Consider the following 15751-nt stretch of genomic DNA (forward strand, 5'->3'; position numbering starts at 1 on the left):
CGCGCCAAAGCAACATCTCCTTAAAACTCCATCCAACCTAACAACGGGATACGCGGCAAACAACGTACCAATGTATGTTGCTGTGGAGGGCTGCGTTTGGGGCTAGATGCTAGCCCATCGTCGTGTCGTGTCGTGTCGTGTCGTGTCATTTCCTAAATGGGTTAGTAGTATGCGAAGGTCATGCAAAGCCGATGAAGTCCTTCTGGGCAACAAAGTCCAGGTCCTGGTCCTCATCGTCTTTTCCAATGAACTCTTCTACTTCGTCGGAGTCTAGGTCGTTGCTAGCGCTGTCATCATCGTCGTCACTCGACAAGTCACTCATTTCCCCCTCTTGGGCCGCGTTATCTTTGTTGCCGGCCTTGCGGAGCATACTGGCCCGCTCCCTGTGAAGATGCTTACAGCCCTTCGTCTTACAAACGCCAGTATTACTGAAATCAGGACATTCGAAAACGTGCCGTTCAGCACAGCTAGCTCCCTTGTCACACCAGCCACAGAAGCCGAAAGCGCGGCAGACTAGGTCAGTTTGGGAGTGCTCAACATGGAGGTAGGAACATTTCTCGTTCCTGCAGTTTCCGTTGGCAAAATGCAAACAAAGAGGTATGCGCTCCTCGGCAACATCGTGGGAAAGGTCACAGGCATCGCCCTTCTGGCATTGGCCCTTCAATAACCAATCACGGCAGATGGCTACCTTGGCGGGGTCGTGAACATATCGGCATCGGGGGCCCTTCGCACAAGAACCTAAGAGACTCAGTTAGTGTGTGGCCTTTGGGGTGCTTACCACAGCACAGCCTGCAAACGCTGCAAGTTGGCAGTTTGATAAATATGTTGGAGAAGAAAATACCGGTCCATGAGAAGGTTTTACAGAGCTCGTCAACCTTCTTGACACCACAAGCCAGTCTGTCGAAAATGTTAATATACGTCCAAAAGCGACCGGGAAGACATACCGCTGAGCTTTGGCAACACCGTGTCGTATAAGATTGCCATTCTTGGTACGGAAGAATTTGACTCCACCGATAGTTGTTACTCTCGGGATTGCCGAGGGAGGGTTTTGATCACCTGTCGTGTTCTCAGCGCAAGGCCTAGTCAAGATTGCTTGCGATTGCCACAACATACCAGGAGCACGGACAAGCTTACTGCCCTGTCTGGTGACTTGGAAGCGGATGCCGTCTACAGTAACCTCGTAACTCGAGGGAGTCGCAGCTGTATTGGAGGCGGGTGTAACACCAATCATGGGTTCCTTGCCCAAGTAGTTCATGAGACGAGCTTTCTCGGCATGATCCTTTCGAAGCTGCTTGTTGCGTTGAGTCTGTTCGATAGCATTGGCGCGGTTCTGGGATTCCTTCTCGTAGACGTTGCTGTTGATCAGCTGCAAGTGGCGATCGGTCTTGGTGACCCAGGATGAAGCATTTGGGGTGGTCGGTGTCGGAGTCGAGTCGTCGGAAGCAGCGACAGGTCGAGATTGTCCATTGAGGACCAGTGTTTTGTGACGGTAGGCAGGTGCACGACCTCCGCGAACACCACGGTAATTGCCAGGAGGATATGGAGCCGCTCGAAAAGTGCCTCGGGTTGGATGCGTCGCATCTTGTTGGATGGAATTAGTATCATGACGTCGGGACCCTTGGGTTGCCGTTGACTCACGGTTTGGATGTCCCGCCTGGCCGGTCTGCTGGGCCTTGTGGCGATTGATGCGGCCAGCGAGATTGCTGATCTGAGCCATAAGCTCTTGTTCTTCGGGCGTCGACATGTTGGCTACTGGAAACTTGATATTTCAGACCTAAATGTGTGATGATGCGGGGAAGAATAAGGGTGCAAGAAATGAATTAGGGTAGATGGTTCGAGGAGATGGTGTAGTATGTTTTCGGCATGGAAGGTTGAGATTGAATTTTGGATCAGATCAGGTCGTCGATTCCTGGGTTTTCCACCACCACACACGGCTTTTATGAAAGCCCATGCACCACCAATTGGCAATGCAGATAGACGGGAACAAACAGGGATCTTGGACCCAGGTCAGATGCCTTCTTCTGTTTCGCTCTTAAACGCAATAAATGCGCCACTCACTGCAAGGTCGCAAGATCTGCTCCTTGACACAGATCGTCTTAGCTTTTGTGCTGGTTTGTAGCAAACGTCGGATTCTTTTGATCAGATAGTGGTGGGGTAACAAAGAAATCGCTTTCTTTTCTATCGCCACAGAGCAGGCTTCCTAATGGCTTTCACAAAAGCTGAAGGATGGACGGCAGGCAGGTACAACATGCAGGCATAAACACCAGCACGAAGCATAGGTACTGAATCTATCGGAGAAAGCAGTACGTTGGTGAAGTTAAAGATCGAAGGCAAAGTCAAGACGATGTAGGTAGGTGAATAGAGTATATTGCATTCAACAGTCTGGTAGGGGTACCTCACCTCAGTACCACGTGATTATAGTGGTGCAGTGCATTCAATCAGCGCTCGAAGCTAGTACGGTTGCGGCTACCTTGATTCCTTGAATCCACTGATTCGCTACCGACTGCTAAGCTCAGCTCAGCTACCTAACATACATCATTCCTGCCTGCAGTAACATTTGCGACGTCTTTATTGTTTTCTTTTCTTTTTCTTTACCACACCGGCTTTTTCCCTTCCTCTTGATACTTTTGAGTTTCCGTTTGCATTTCTATCTCCATGGCTTCCGTCAAGCCTGAACCAGGCGTGAAGCCTGAGCCCGAAGATGCATCCGCCTCGCCTGCTGTCATGTCGGACGACGAACTTTACGAAGATGCCGGCGATCTCGAATTCTACGACACCACTTCGCCGACCGAACCCAGTGCCAATCTCTATCTCACCCATGTGCCCAAGTACCTCTACGACCAATGGGCCCAGTTGAAGGAGGACGAGGAGGTCGAGGTCGGAAGAGTCAGACGCTGGATTGAAACCGATAAAAACGGCGAGAAGCGTGAGCGCATGGCCATGCTGCTCGACGTGCAAAACCCTGTCCATCAGACCATACCCAAGGAGTACAATTTTGACATGCGCGACTCCAATCTACAGAACACATTCTTGTTCACCGAGCAAGACCTGCCTGGCTTCAAGTCCAAGTCCCAGGGCGCCAATAGCAATATCCCCACCATCTACGGAACAGGCAACGGGATAACAACAACAATAACAACAGCAATAACAAGCAAGAAGGGGGCCGCAAGAGATACCAGCCGTACTACCGAAAGGCCATCCCCAAGAAAACAGTCCTTGCCGGCAAATTCAAGTACGAGCTGAATTGCCAGCCTGCCGACACGATGGAGACGCGCCACATTCTAGCCATGCGGGCAAGCGACGCTCTGAAGCCCAGAGCCACAACCAGCATGATGTCTGGAATGTCGGGAACCAGGGCCATGACGAAGAATATCCTCAATGCGGGTGCTGCACCGGCTGGTGGAAGACAGGGCTTCATCGTGAGTATTCACGTTTTATTCTCTTCGCATGATTCGACAACGATGCTAACTACAGGATACAGCAAACCGCCAAGAGCAAGGAGAAGGCCAGGAAACAAGCGCCGGAGAGAGCTGCCCGCTTGGAACAGTCCCAGTTGAGAGATGCTCTTTCTGCCTGCTTCAGAAAGTGGCGATACTGGACTATGAAAGCATTCAAGCAACAGCTAAACCAACCCGAGGCTTGGTTGCGCGAGAACCTCGAACAAATTGCCACGCTGCACAAGAGCGGTGCTTTCGCAAATCATTGGGAGCTCAACGACGTCTACAAGAGTATCGTGTCAAGTAGTGGCGAGGTGGCACAATCCGGTGCTGCGCCTGGCGACTTGGGTGACGATGATTCCGAGCTTGACGGGGACGACGACGACGAGAACATCCAGATGGAAGACGTCCCAGCAATCTCATAGGAGGATGATGGTTCCCAGCTTGGAGACGACGAGAAACATCCAGAGGGAACACGTACCGGCAGTTGCTTCGGACAATGAAGCGGGCCTAGAAAGTTAGTTTGGGCCATCTTTCGATGCTACTTTTCTCTTGAGATCCATGCTTCTGGGGGGTTTTTTTTTTTTGCTCTGTTGCTGGCTGCAAAGAGTGGCAACGGCGTTCTGGTAGTTGGAACCTCGGATCGGGGTTTGTAGATATAGGAATAGCAGAAAGATACCCTCAACATGCAATGCCACCAACTTGTGGCAGATTTGGTGCAAGTCTACAAAGCAAATGAAACACAGGGCCGGCTCGTGTCTCAAGGGGATTGCATGCGCATGATAATCATTGAGATTATGTAGTTGCTACATCGGGCATTTCAGAACTATTTCACTGGATTTTTCGTGTGTCGCTGTTTGAGCTATCAACTCGAGCAAAGTGGGACTGACAGCTGGGTTTCCTGATCCGTTACAACCGTATACATTCCGCCGAAGATATCTTGAGATACCTGGCAGTAAGTCGTCCGAGACGCGACCCGGACGGCCGCGAACGTAGAACAAATCATGATATATAGCTAAACGTGCTTCACTCGGGTTGGAGGATACTAAAGACTCTCGGAAAGACTTTTACGATATCACCACGCCACTAATATACCATTTATCAAATCCATAAGGCTTACTGTTTTAAGTACACCTTCTCCGATGCCAGTTGTGACGTCATTTCACGGAGAATTTCAGAAGGCATCGGCAATCTTGTACCCGATATTCGGATTGATCAGGTTATTGATTGTTGTGCAGCTTTGTTGTCAAGACAGACGGAGCTTGGTCTCTCGCAACTCCTACTGCCCCTTTGGAAAATCATCCAGTGGAGCGAGCATCTCTAGAAAAACTCCCCGCAATCTTGTCTCATCCCTTCGACATCCAGCATATCCCACAACACCCTGCCATCTTTTCTTCGGCTTAGCCACTGAAGCGCAAATGAGTATCTTCCTAGATTTCGACGGTACCATCACGGTCCAGGACACCATTGGCGAAGTCGCCAACTTCGCGCTGCGGGCCCGCGCCGACGAGGGCGAGGACCTTGCCGAAGCGTGGGACGGCGTCGTCCGCTCCTACATGGACGACTACCGGGGCCACGTCGACGGCTACCGCGTGCAAGAGGGCCAGCGCCTCTGCGCCGAGGACGAGGTCGGCTTTCTGCGGGAGATGAAGACGGTCGAGCTCCAGTCCCTCGGCCGCATACGCCAGTGCGGCCTGTTCCGCGACATCTCGCCGGAGCGCTTGTACGAGGCGGGCCGGCGGGCGGTGGAGGACGACGGGACGGTGCGGCTGAGGCCTGGGTTTCGCGAGTTCGCGCGCGCGCGGTTGGACGAGGGCTGGTGGCTCTGGGTCGTCTCGGTTAACTGGTCCGCCGCCTTCATCGCCGGTGCTCTCGGCTGCCCGGAGATTACCGTCATCGCCAATACGGTGCGCAGCGACGGCTCCATAGCGGGACCGGATATTCTGAACCAAGGCACTTCTTCTGCTAGCGGTGGCGCTGAGCACAGAAACCTGACGAATTCCTGCGACAAGCTGGCGGTGGTGGAAGCGATTCTGCAGCAGACCAAGTCCTTGCAGGGAAAGCCGTCTTTCTACTTCGGTGACTCGATCACTGACCTCGAGTGTTTGCTTCGAGCGGATTACGGCATCGTAATCTCGGATAAGGAAGACTCAACCCTGCTCAAAACGTTAGGGCGTATCGGGAAGAAGGTGTCTCATAGCACTGACGCGGGAGCCAACGACAGCCTCTCCTGGGCATCTAATTACAACGATGTCGAGAAACACGTCGCGTTCAAGCTGTGATTTCGCGAAACACATAAAGACATACCAATACGAGTTTCTCCTAGTCTGAAAAGCTGCAAGCAGCCAGGCGAGCTTGTGATAGTCGGGTCCCGGAAAAGATTGCTACACATGGGCCATCAACATCGCATTCGTCTCCCGTGTAGAGGAGCACCTTGTGCTGGTAGAATCATTCGGCTTTACCACAAAGGAGCGCCACCAGCAGTTCACTTCCAGAAGAATTCGACTGTACAAAGCGTGTGTCTTGTATGGTGCTAAACCGTCCACAAAGGCAACAATGAGGTGGTTCTTTGTAAGACTACAGCGTATATGTTGAGTATATTGCAAGTGTTACCGCGTCCGGGGCTCATAATAGATGCCAACCCAAACGCACCCACGACGAGAAGGGCATCCGGGCCAAAGTCCACATATTAGGACATCACCATCGTCAGATCCAAAGTTGAAAAAAATCCACACCCAGCACGACGCCAAAGTCAGTACGATCTAGTATCGACTCCTCCGTGGCTCACCCAACAATAAGAAGAAAAAGAAAAAGAAAAAGAAAAAGAAAAAGAAAAAGAAACAATGTGCTACTACAAACGCGCGACCTTCAGCGGGTGCAACCACACCCAGTGGTCCGCCAAGCCCATGCGGGAATGCCAGATCCAGAAGGACCTCGTGGCCGGCCGCTCCACGGTGCCGTGCGACACGGCGCAGGGCCACCCGCTGGCGACGATCAAGATCGAGGCCGAGTGCGCCGCCTGCCGCGGCCAGGCCGACAAGCTGGACGAGCGACTGCGGCGCGCCAAGGACATCATCTCGGTCTCCAAGCAGACGCTCATCGGCGCCGACCAGCGCTGCCGCGCCATCCTCGAGGACGCTGGCATCGAGGTCCCCTTCAGCGACGACGAGGGCGCCACGCCCCACTCGAGCCCCGTCTCGGGGACGCACACGGCTACGACGGCGGCCAGCACGGTGGATGGTGGCAGTGAGGGGGGTGGGAAGGAGGATAGCTCGGCGAAGGAGTTTTTGAGGAAGAGGAGCGAGCAGAAGGATTCGCGGTTGTGCATGAGATAGGCCAGGGGAGGGGGGGGGGGAGGCTGCTTGTGGAGGGGTAAGCTGCATACGGCTGGATTGCATGTTGCTATCGTTGGAGACCTCGCCCATCTCAGGGGGCCTTCCTTGTTGGCGGACCATCTAGGATATCTGGACTGGCAGCCGTGCTACGTTGGAGGAATTTATTGGGCTGCTTCGTATCTTGGCGGTAAAGAACAATGTCAGGTGTACCGCTACGAAACATTAGAGGTTGACGGGCTATCAAGGGAAAGGATATCAACGTTCATGATAAGGAGGATCGCTGGTCACAGCTGTGACTGTCATGGACCGGGAACCCCAGTCCCCTGACAATGCAGAAGTCGGATGTATTAGAGGGTTTTGGAATACAACATATGCTCCGATAATTACTGTCACGTATGTTCAGACAACTTGGACTTGAAGTTCTGTAAAAGGGCTCTGGCCTTCCTCTCGCTCTCCCGGTGCCAGCCTACCAAGCTGTAACATGCTGTGACTAGAACCTACGCTACGTTTGATACGAAGAGAACCCGATGATAACATTCACATCCAACTCGCTCTGCTGTTTATTATACTACTACTAAGACTACCACTAATAGTATTAACTAAAAACCCCATGGCCAACAATAATTCCCACTCAGCGCTGCCTTTCTGGGGGGTGGCGATAATGTCGACATGGCGAGCTTACACCGAGGGACTCTGACATCGGAGGACATGGTGTAAAGACAAGACTCGCCACGTCGTCGGCGATTTCACCCGCTGCCTGATCAAGCAGGCACGTCGACTAAGAACTCTGGGATTAGTTGAGCACCAACCGGGTCACCACTGAGCCGTTTGGTCCATCTGTCGTAGTCTCGAAGAAGCTGGGAGACTCGGCTATCAGGACTTTGGAAGATATAAGCACTATCTCTCCTAGAGGGCTTCGGCTAGAGCCTTCCCCGGCGGGCAAAACAAAACAGACCAAAATGGTCCATGTCATTCTTGTTTATGTCAACATCAGAAGACATTGTAAAACGTCGTGTTATCACGAGATACGTAGCAACTGCATGTCAGCATGGAGCCTGTGGGGGGAGAAAGCTGGCCGGCAGCCTATCTTGTTAGTCTTAACTACACGAGTGAGCGAGCGACATGCAAAGCTGACGGGACGTCCAGTTGTGCGACATCCTCCTCCTCGCGTCCATGGCTTACTTGAGCGTGTATTCGACGCCTCTCGGAGGAACCTCCCGAACCCTGTCGATAGTGTTCTACCGACTGGTCGGTTACTACACGCCTCATCCTCTGACCCTGCCTCTCCCCGTCTCATTCCCTTCTACTATTTATCCACGAGTGAATTGAAGTCAGCCAGCCAGCGGCCGAGACGATGCCACATGCCAGCCAACAGAGGCCATACACGTTCCTACGGCCCCCACGCTTATCAACCCCCGGCTACCCGCAAGTCTCGCTCACCTCACCCATCCGACAGAACCGAAGCGATCTAGAAGAGCCCGTCGTTGATTGCTATCTTTAGAATGAATAAACCACGACTTTCCCCCCACAATGCCTTAGCTTAGGGCAGATAGGCAAGGTACCATGAATGGCTCCTTTGTACGTAGTCGCCTGTGGGAACCTGGCATGTAATCTGACATGCATGTGTACATGGCTCCGACCTGACCTGCATATCTGGTATACACATGTATATAGGTTGATTACCTATACTTACAAGGAACCAACAGCGCCACCTGCTGCATGGACAAGTCGTGCGCAGCCTCCTCCGGCATATTTCTCTTTGGGTACAGTAATGTCTGACTCAGGCAGGCGACGGACCAGATATACGCGAAGTACACGATACAACAATGCAGTCATGCTGTAGAATGCGAGTGGCGCGTCAACCAATTGTCTCTGACGATTACCGAGCCATGACAAAACAACCACCATGACAACAATAAGCAATACCCTGATACGGCCATGTTGGTATGATCCTTGCTCTCCACGTTTTCTGTAAGCGTACCTAAAGTATGCTGCCGCTTATTGCTTGCTGCTTTACACCACACTATCAGCTATGTATTCTCTTTACTGTACTCCGCGTAAGGGTGCATCGGTGGCTGTGTCGTTGCAACATTGGCAGCTGGTAAAGAAAGCAAGGAAAAGTAATCAACCCCACAGCGGAACGAACCCCCCTGTTTCCCATGCTCCTTGTTACCTACCCCTAGACCCCCGTGAGAAGACCCTCTGATGCTACTTCCCCAAAAAGGAATGGAGAGCGAACAAGGCATGATGAACATTGGACCGCTACTACCAGGGCGACTTGCTTTGTGTTGCTTCTATGCAAAAGTATGCAGCGAATGCCTCATTGTGAACTGAACAAGAGCTGACAAATGCTGACTTAGCCAAAGGAGGACGAGGCCTTTTCCTGCTTGATCGCTGGAAGCCTGCCTGCCTCCTTGCCTACCTGCCTGTATTGGCCCGAGGGACGCGAGGCTGCCAAGGAGATGCGGACATATAAGTGGGGGCCGTGCAAGGCACAAGGCCAAAGTCCCGAATCCGAAGTTATCGCCGTCGGGTAGCAAGGCTTCCTTTGCTTTTGCCTTCACCACACACAGCTTATGCGGATTACACCTAGACTACTTCGTTCTAGCCTATAGGTCGACCATCTTGCCTTTATGAAAAAGTACTGTTTATATAGATGCTTAACTATACACTGTGCAAGTAGTCAGCTAGAGCCAGAAAGACAAGGCTCACTATTTGTGGCAAGTCTAAGTACATATTCATCCACATGGAATAGGGGGTTTCCAAAAGCCGGGCCCTCTATGACCAACTCCCTTCAACTAGCTTGCAATCGTCCGTAGACACAAGTCACGCTGTCTCACAACGAGGGCATCACTTGCGGATAAGTCTCGTCTTCTTGGTGTAAGAAAGAGAGAACAGATGATATTAATCTTCCAGCGGGGGGGGGATGCGCGATGAAAGCCGAGGGTTGGAGATGTTTGTACCCTATCGACGATGACTAACACTAACAACAACAGCAACAGAATGAAGTAGCGACAATGAAGCAACATAAGATTCCCCTCATCACCCTCAGACAAGAAACAGGCGGTGATGGTGTGTGTGTGTGTGGGAGGTATTCCGACCCTTACCCAATATGCAAAGCCCCTTTCCTCCCTTCCCCCATAACCCGTTTACACATGGGAAAGCCGCCAACACCCAAGATTGCCAGAAAAAGGCGGCCCGTACAACGTTCTAACTCATTCAATGAGTTGAATAAATATCCACAGGCAGACAGGCCCATGCAGTCTTCGAAACCAAGTACAATGCCCGATCTGCGAGGTAAAGAGACGCGGCAGGCCGAAATCTTAGTTTCAAGCCTCGGTCAATAAATGAGAAGAAACTCCCCCAATGCAAAGCCCGAAGTGCGCGCGTATGGGGTACCCCCGTCGAAATCAAGAGCAGAAACAGGATTAGAGCAGAAAACGGTGGTTTAAGGATGCAAGAAAACAAGCCAGAAAAAGAAGAAACAATGAGCAAAACCAAGTACACAAAAGGCCTCTCGCCCAGCAATGCGTGCAAGTTCAGGGGCATCATCAAAATATAATACGGAGAAGCAGATCCTAGAATCTTAAATATACGTGTTCGATAGGGGCATTTCCAGTGCAACAGGGTCGACCGACAATCATCATCATGACTAAGCCAGCACTCTGTGCCTGAAATATACCCAGGGGCGATTGGAAGGCGCGCGTCTCGAACTTGGAAAAGGGTGTGTATGTGCCGAAGCCGGGGTATCTCTTGGTACGAAACAAACAACGAATGATTCTTCCATGTCTCCGTAGCAGCTATTGGGAGACGAAATCGCAAGGTTCGACAGTCGTCCCAGAGCAGCGGATCCAAGTCGCCTCAATCTCAGGTGGCGACCGCGTATGCAGTGGGAGAGCAGGCCAAACAACAGGCAGGTTTGCAGTTGAGGCCGGAGGAGTGAGGGGTGGGCTGGCCATGACGAAGACCAGCGCAAGCCTGTGGAGATGTGCGGGAAAAGGGTTGTAGGCCACAGGAATGGGTGACTCGTTCGACGGCTGCGTGATAGTGTACCACCTCCGAGCCTGAATGCCCGCCTATCGTCGCCACACATTGAGGCCCAAAGAAGCAAAGAAAGGATCACGGCAAATTACGCCGAGATCTCAGCTTGTAATATACGCCTAGCAGGTCGTTGTAGTCCTGCGCATATGGAGTAGCTTGAAGCCATCACAGTAACTCAATGATTGTAAGTGTGCTAGTCGCGTTGTGGGAGACTTGTGGTATTCTATTGCTGCTGGTTTGCCCACCAGTTGCCAGTTGAGGAGGTTTGCGGGTTTGACCAGCCTTGCGTGACAGCGGGCGCTCCGCCAGGGTTTTGTGGCAAGAACTGCCGAGGTGTCTGTTCTGGAGGATACATGCCCTGAGTGGGGTTTGCGTAACCTTGGTTGAGACCTGGCATGCCAGGATATTGCATGGTATTCGGTTGCGGCATCTGGGGAGTACCACCTGAAGGATGCCGTAATTGGGGAGCAGGCGACTGCTGTGGGTGAGGCGACTGCTGGGTCTGGGTGGTGTAGCCCGGGTAATGCTGAGGTGTCTGCGGTGCTTGGTGATGACTCCACATGTTGTTCTGATTACCGTAGTTGTACGAGGCGGCTGTGGATTGGGGATGTTTCCAGGGCCACCGGAAGGAAGGCTGGGCGGCCTGGACTGCTTGGGCGTGGGTGCCTGCGACATACCGCGCATTGGCGTCTGGTTCATGGGTTGTTGGGAATGCAGCGACTGGGAGTACGGTGCAGCCGTCATCATCATCTGGGGACTCTGGTTTGCAACCATACCAGACGACTGCTGAATACTTGCCGGAGCTGCATGGGGTGACTGCCCCGCCCTGGTGGTGGCCGCTGGCAACGAGCCGTCATTCGATCCTACAGGCGGTTGGGCCGCCTGTGGCTGTCATGCGATCTGCGCCAGATACCTTGCATATAATCGGCGCGTATCTCGCGCTGCTGGTTGACAGAGCGATTGAACTCGGCAGCATGGTGAGCCTGTGCGTGGATTTCGGTTACCGGACTTGACTGGGTCCTATCCTGATACGCTGGGCCTGCGATCTCCTGGCGTGGTCCGCCTTTGATGAAGTTGCTATAGTCTCGCGTTCGATTGTCATTCATATCTGGTCCTGATGTTATCATGGGGATTCTCGTCGTGCTTCCTGGCGGTGCTCCTATCATACCTGGTTGAACGAGTTGGGGTTGGGGAGCACCACCAAACTGGGGTGTGTTGGCGTAGACAATTTCGCCATGAGGACCTCCGACCAGCGGTGGAGGGTTGTTGTTGGCCTCCGCGGCAGCCTCTCTGGCCTTGGCTGCGCCTGGCCTTTTCTCGCCAGCCAGATCAGCTTCTGTGAACCCCTGCTTACGTGCTTTTCCTTCCCAGTAGTCATCTCGCACCCTGCGACCGTTGACAATCACCCTACTGCCGAACTGACGGAACATGGAACGCGCTGTGACGATGGCAATCTGGCGCGACCGGTAGGAAAAGGGAGGATTTCTTGCTGCACCAAATCATCCTTCTCGACTTGGTTCGCGATGATCTTGAATAGGGACCGATTTTTGTTAAAGAGGAGGTAAGAGTCTCGGTACCCAAGAACTCTGGCGCATTCGGTTGCGAGCATGAAGAGCTTGTCTCCCCGGTTGGGGACCAGAAAGGTTCTACATCTATACTCGCGATTGCCCAGCAGCTGGCCATTGGGCATGACCTTCTTCTCGCCGGCTTCGTCAATCTCGCGCGGTATGTACTCGTCACCGCCGGGGCCAAGTTGATCAGTCGTGTGGTCGCGCACCGTGGGTAGCGCCTTGAGTGTGGTCTTGGTCGGCGTAGTCTTGGGCGGCGGGGATGACTGCGGGCCTGGGGTGTAGTTCTGGCCGGGCAGCGGCGCGTTCTGTGACTGCGGCGTGTGTGGTGGCATGGGCGACTGTTGCGCCATTTGGTGCGACATGTTGGGTGGTAGGATATGCGATGATGGGTGACGGGATTGCGGTTCGGGGAGTCCACCAGAAGTTCGCGGTTTCATCGGTCGTCCACGCTTGCGCGGGTTGTCGACACCTGTGACGCGACAAAGAAAATGCGCTGGTTAGCAAAACTGGATTTGAGCCCGAGGAAGGCGAACAGCGCGCCGGGAATGGGGCGCGCGACAAGGACTGGACTTTTGTAGCCGATGCGACAAGTGACGGTTGCACGACAAGACGTTGACAAGCACCCATGTAACGTGAAGTTGAGCAGTTGCTTATCTCGTTTCGACCCCGTCCATGACTCTTGCGAGTGATTTCACAGTGGAATCGCGAAGGGCCGCTAAGTAAGCGGCGGCCCCACAGCTGCAACACAGCGAAGTTGGTGGTATTAATGAGAAGAGTTCAGCGTAACTTACCATCATCCCCAGGCGTTCCAGAAGCCTGTGTGTCTTGATAGGGTTCTGGCGACCGACTGCGCTTCAGTCCACGTGCGTTGGGATTAACCAGTTCTGTGCAATCATGAGTCGTACATTAGTATATGCTGACCGACAAGCTCAGGTTAGATTCAGAAGCTTTCTCTTCGGCGCAGAAAACATCAGGCCAGCAGCCGGCCGAATAGGAGTGCACAATAATGATAGCAATGACGGATCACGACTGGAGTAGTAGGCCCCATAGAAAACATATAGCTTCATTCATGACAGAAGCATTACATTTGCATTGCAATTGTATATGCAGCCAGCCGCCGTGTTGCCGCAGCTCTGTCTCTCTGTCTGCTCGAGTATCATATAGGGAAGCGTGGTTTGTGTATGTGTGTAAGTGTCCATGACGAACATCACTCGCGAGGGACTCATATGATTGATGATGAATCGGTTTGATGGAGTGCGCGGCGCCGATGGATGCGCTTACAGTCTGCGCGGGGAGCATGCGCGTTTCTTTTGAGAGCTCGGATCCACTGGGATCGTTGCGATCGGGACTGGACGCGGACGCATGATGGTCGCATAAACTTCTTAAAGATAGGAACAAGCAATAAAAAAAGTGACAACGACGCAAGGCGCAACTTACCAGAGTTAAGGGCGGCAGGGTTGATGGTCGCGGGATTGATGGTCGCACCCTCAGCGCCATTAGGCTGTGTAGAATACATTCGGGCTGCTAGGCGACGATGGCCACACGTTCTGCAAGAGCAGCGGAACGGGGGAGGATCGTGTTGAGCGTGGAGAAGCTTGGTGCCTGCAGGACGACGTGTCTTGATATAGTTGGACTAGATAAAAGGAAGCTGGTGGGCGAAGCGCGCAGAAAAGGGAAAGAGGCGACTGTTGATCTCGCAGTTCCGAGAAAGTTGTAGTGTATGTATGTAATGTGTGATGCAGGCAGGATTATTCATGCATATGGGCTGGTAGCGTCGCTGCTGGCGCAGGCTCAAGGCTGGGAGTTAATCACTACCCTACCCGAAACAAAGTTGTTGAATAGTGAAGTGAGCCAGCCAATCTCAAAGAGGCTGCGATCTGAACTGTCTCTTAACACGAGGGGGAAGAGGCTGTGGCGTATCAGGGCAGACCTGCTAATAAGGCCCCTCTCTATATCCCAGTCAACTATTTCCGCGATTTCTTCTCCTCTTGTCTATGCGCCGAGAGTTGTACTTTTGTAAGAGGCAATGGCACATGTGGCGGGGTGAGGGGAGGGATGGGTTGGGGTGGCCAGGTGCTGGCCCAGCAGAACAGGAAGATTTCTCGAGCCGCAGAGGCGGATATGACTGGTTGAAAGACAAGACCGGGCAGGCAACGGTGGTTGTGTGATGGCGCGCGTTGTCGCGACTTTGGGCAGCCCAAGTTGTAGTAACTTTCTCAATCCTTGATCTCTGCCACGATCGAGCCGGCAGTGGATTGCAGTCAACAAACGGAGCGACGATGATGAGGTGGGTGGGATGGTGGTGAGACGAGGAAAGGATTGGACGTGAATGCGTGACGACGGCAAGTATGTAAGTGGAAGAGGTGTGTGTGGATGGACGGGTAGCTCCAAGATGGTGGAGGCTACCGAGCTATCTTGAATGACCCGAGTGCTTAGGATAGGGTAGACACATCTGAAGGGTGGTTGCTTGCGTCTGTCTGGCAGATCTCCTGGGTTGCCTGCGTCTTGGGATGCGTCCGTTTGGGAATGGGTTGGACGGATATGCCAGTCAGTTAAGGTTGCTGGGTGCGTGGTATGTATATCTTGCTATTGATATCCTGTTGATCCTCTTTTTCTGCAGCTGTAGTTAAGTTACTTGCAAGTTTCGCATGTCATGTATGACGGCGCCTCACTTAACCAAATCCACTTTCAGTTGTTCAGGCAAGTTGGAGTAGTCGTCATGACACACGCTGAAGTAGTTCTTTTTGGAGATATCGCGTCCTGAGCTGCAAAACGACGCAGTGGACTTTTCGTTATCTTTGCATTCCAGGACGACTTGCACGCGCAGCCTTGAGATTTAAAAGCCCCGCAGCAGCCGAGGGAGAAGGGAGGAGGGATACGGACTGAAGACTGTCAGTCGGAAAGCGCGCGCGCTCACTGCAAGCTGATGCGCGATGGACAAAAGATGGAAAGGCAGCGCCGCAACGCCGAACAGTAACCCCGTTTCTAGCTTCTGGGCAAAAGAGAGCTGACCAGGATCAAGCCCACACGCAGCGACAGGGATTAGGGTAAGAATGGGCCGCGCAGGGGGGTCGAGTTGCGAAATCGATCAGCAAAAAAAACCAGGAGGGCGCCTCCCGGGATTTGTTCAGACAGGGAGGGTTCCTCAAAGAGTAGAAATTGTCGTCCCCGGGGCGCGTCGTATCTGCCTGGGTGAAAAGAAGTCGGCCCAGGTTGTTGATGACCGCGGTTGGTGTGATATGTCCTGATGATGACAGTGATGACAACGCGACTTGCTATTCCACTCCGAAGTCCAGAACTTTCTGGCTGATAGGGAAACAGAGGTTGGACGGAAGCGCTTTTTCACAGATTCTCATGTAATGCTCGA

General features: G+C 52.9%; 5 protein-coding genes across 5 annotated transcripts; 3 read left to right on the plus strand and 2 right to left on the minus strand.

Annotated features, from left to right (window-relative positions):
• Positions 1-178: 178 nt before the first annotated feature.
• Positions 179-1744, minus strand: PG994_010311 (uncharacterized protein; the record flags this gene model as incomplete). Its single annotated transcript, XM_066861720.1, has 3 exons — positions 179-738; positions 779-897; positions 945-1744. 3 exons carry the CDS (start codon positions 1742-1744, stop codon positions 179-181), a joined length of 1479 nt encoding a protein of 492 aa, XP_066710830.1.
• Positions 1745-2655: 911 nt separating this feature from the next.
• PG994_010312 (transcription factor IIF beta subunit) lies at positions 2656-3862 on the plus strand (the record flags this gene model as incomplete). Its single annotated transcript, XM_066861721.1, has 3 exons — positions 2656-3068; positions 3143-3419; positions 3482-3862. The coding sequence occupies 3 exons, from the start codon at positions 2656-2658 to the stop codon at positions 3860-3862; spliced, it is 1071 nt and encodes a 356-aa protein (XP_066710831.1).
• A 993-nt stretch (positions 3863-4855) lies between these two features.
• On the plus strand, positions 4856-5719 carry PG994_010313 (HAD-like domain-containing protein; the record flags this gene model as incomplete). The annotated part of the gene is made up of 1 exon (XM_066861722.1): positions 4856-5719. The coding sequence occupies one exon, from the start codon at positions 4856-4858 to the stop codon at positions 5717-5719; it is 864 nt and encodes a 287-aa protein (XP_066710832.1).
• Positions 5720-6280: 561 nt separating this feature from the next.
• On the plus strand, positions 6281-6772 carry PG994_010314 (uncharacterized protein; the record flags this gene model as incomplete). The annotated part of the gene is made up of 1 exon (XM_066861723.1): positions 6281-6772. One exon carries the CDS (start codon positions 6281-6283, stop codon positions 6770-6772), a length of 492 nt encoding a protein of 163 aa, XP_066710833.1.
• A 4264-nt stretch (positions 6773-11036) lies between these two features.
• Positions 11037-13900, minus strand: PG994_010315 (chromatin structure-remodeling complex subunit rsc7; the record flags this gene model as incomplete). The annotated part of the gene is made up of 5 exons (XM_066861724.1): positions 11037-11533; positions 11727-12267; positions 12309-12853; positions 13176-13268; positions 13822-13900. 5 exons carry the CDS (start codon positions 13898-13900, stop codon positions 11037-11039), a joined length of 1755 nt encoding a protein of 584 aa, XP_066710834.1.
• Positions 13901-15751: the final 1851 nt, after the last annotated feature.

Source organism: Apiospora phragmitis (assembly GCF_038363925.1).
Source record: "Apiospora phragmitis strain CBS 135458 chromosome Unknown utg000010l:1.0-9815664.0:1.0-9183399.0, whole genome shotgun sequence".
NCBI lineage: Eukaryota > Fungi > Ascomycota > Sordariomycetes > Amphisphaeriales > Apiosporaceae > Apiospora > Apiospora phragmitis.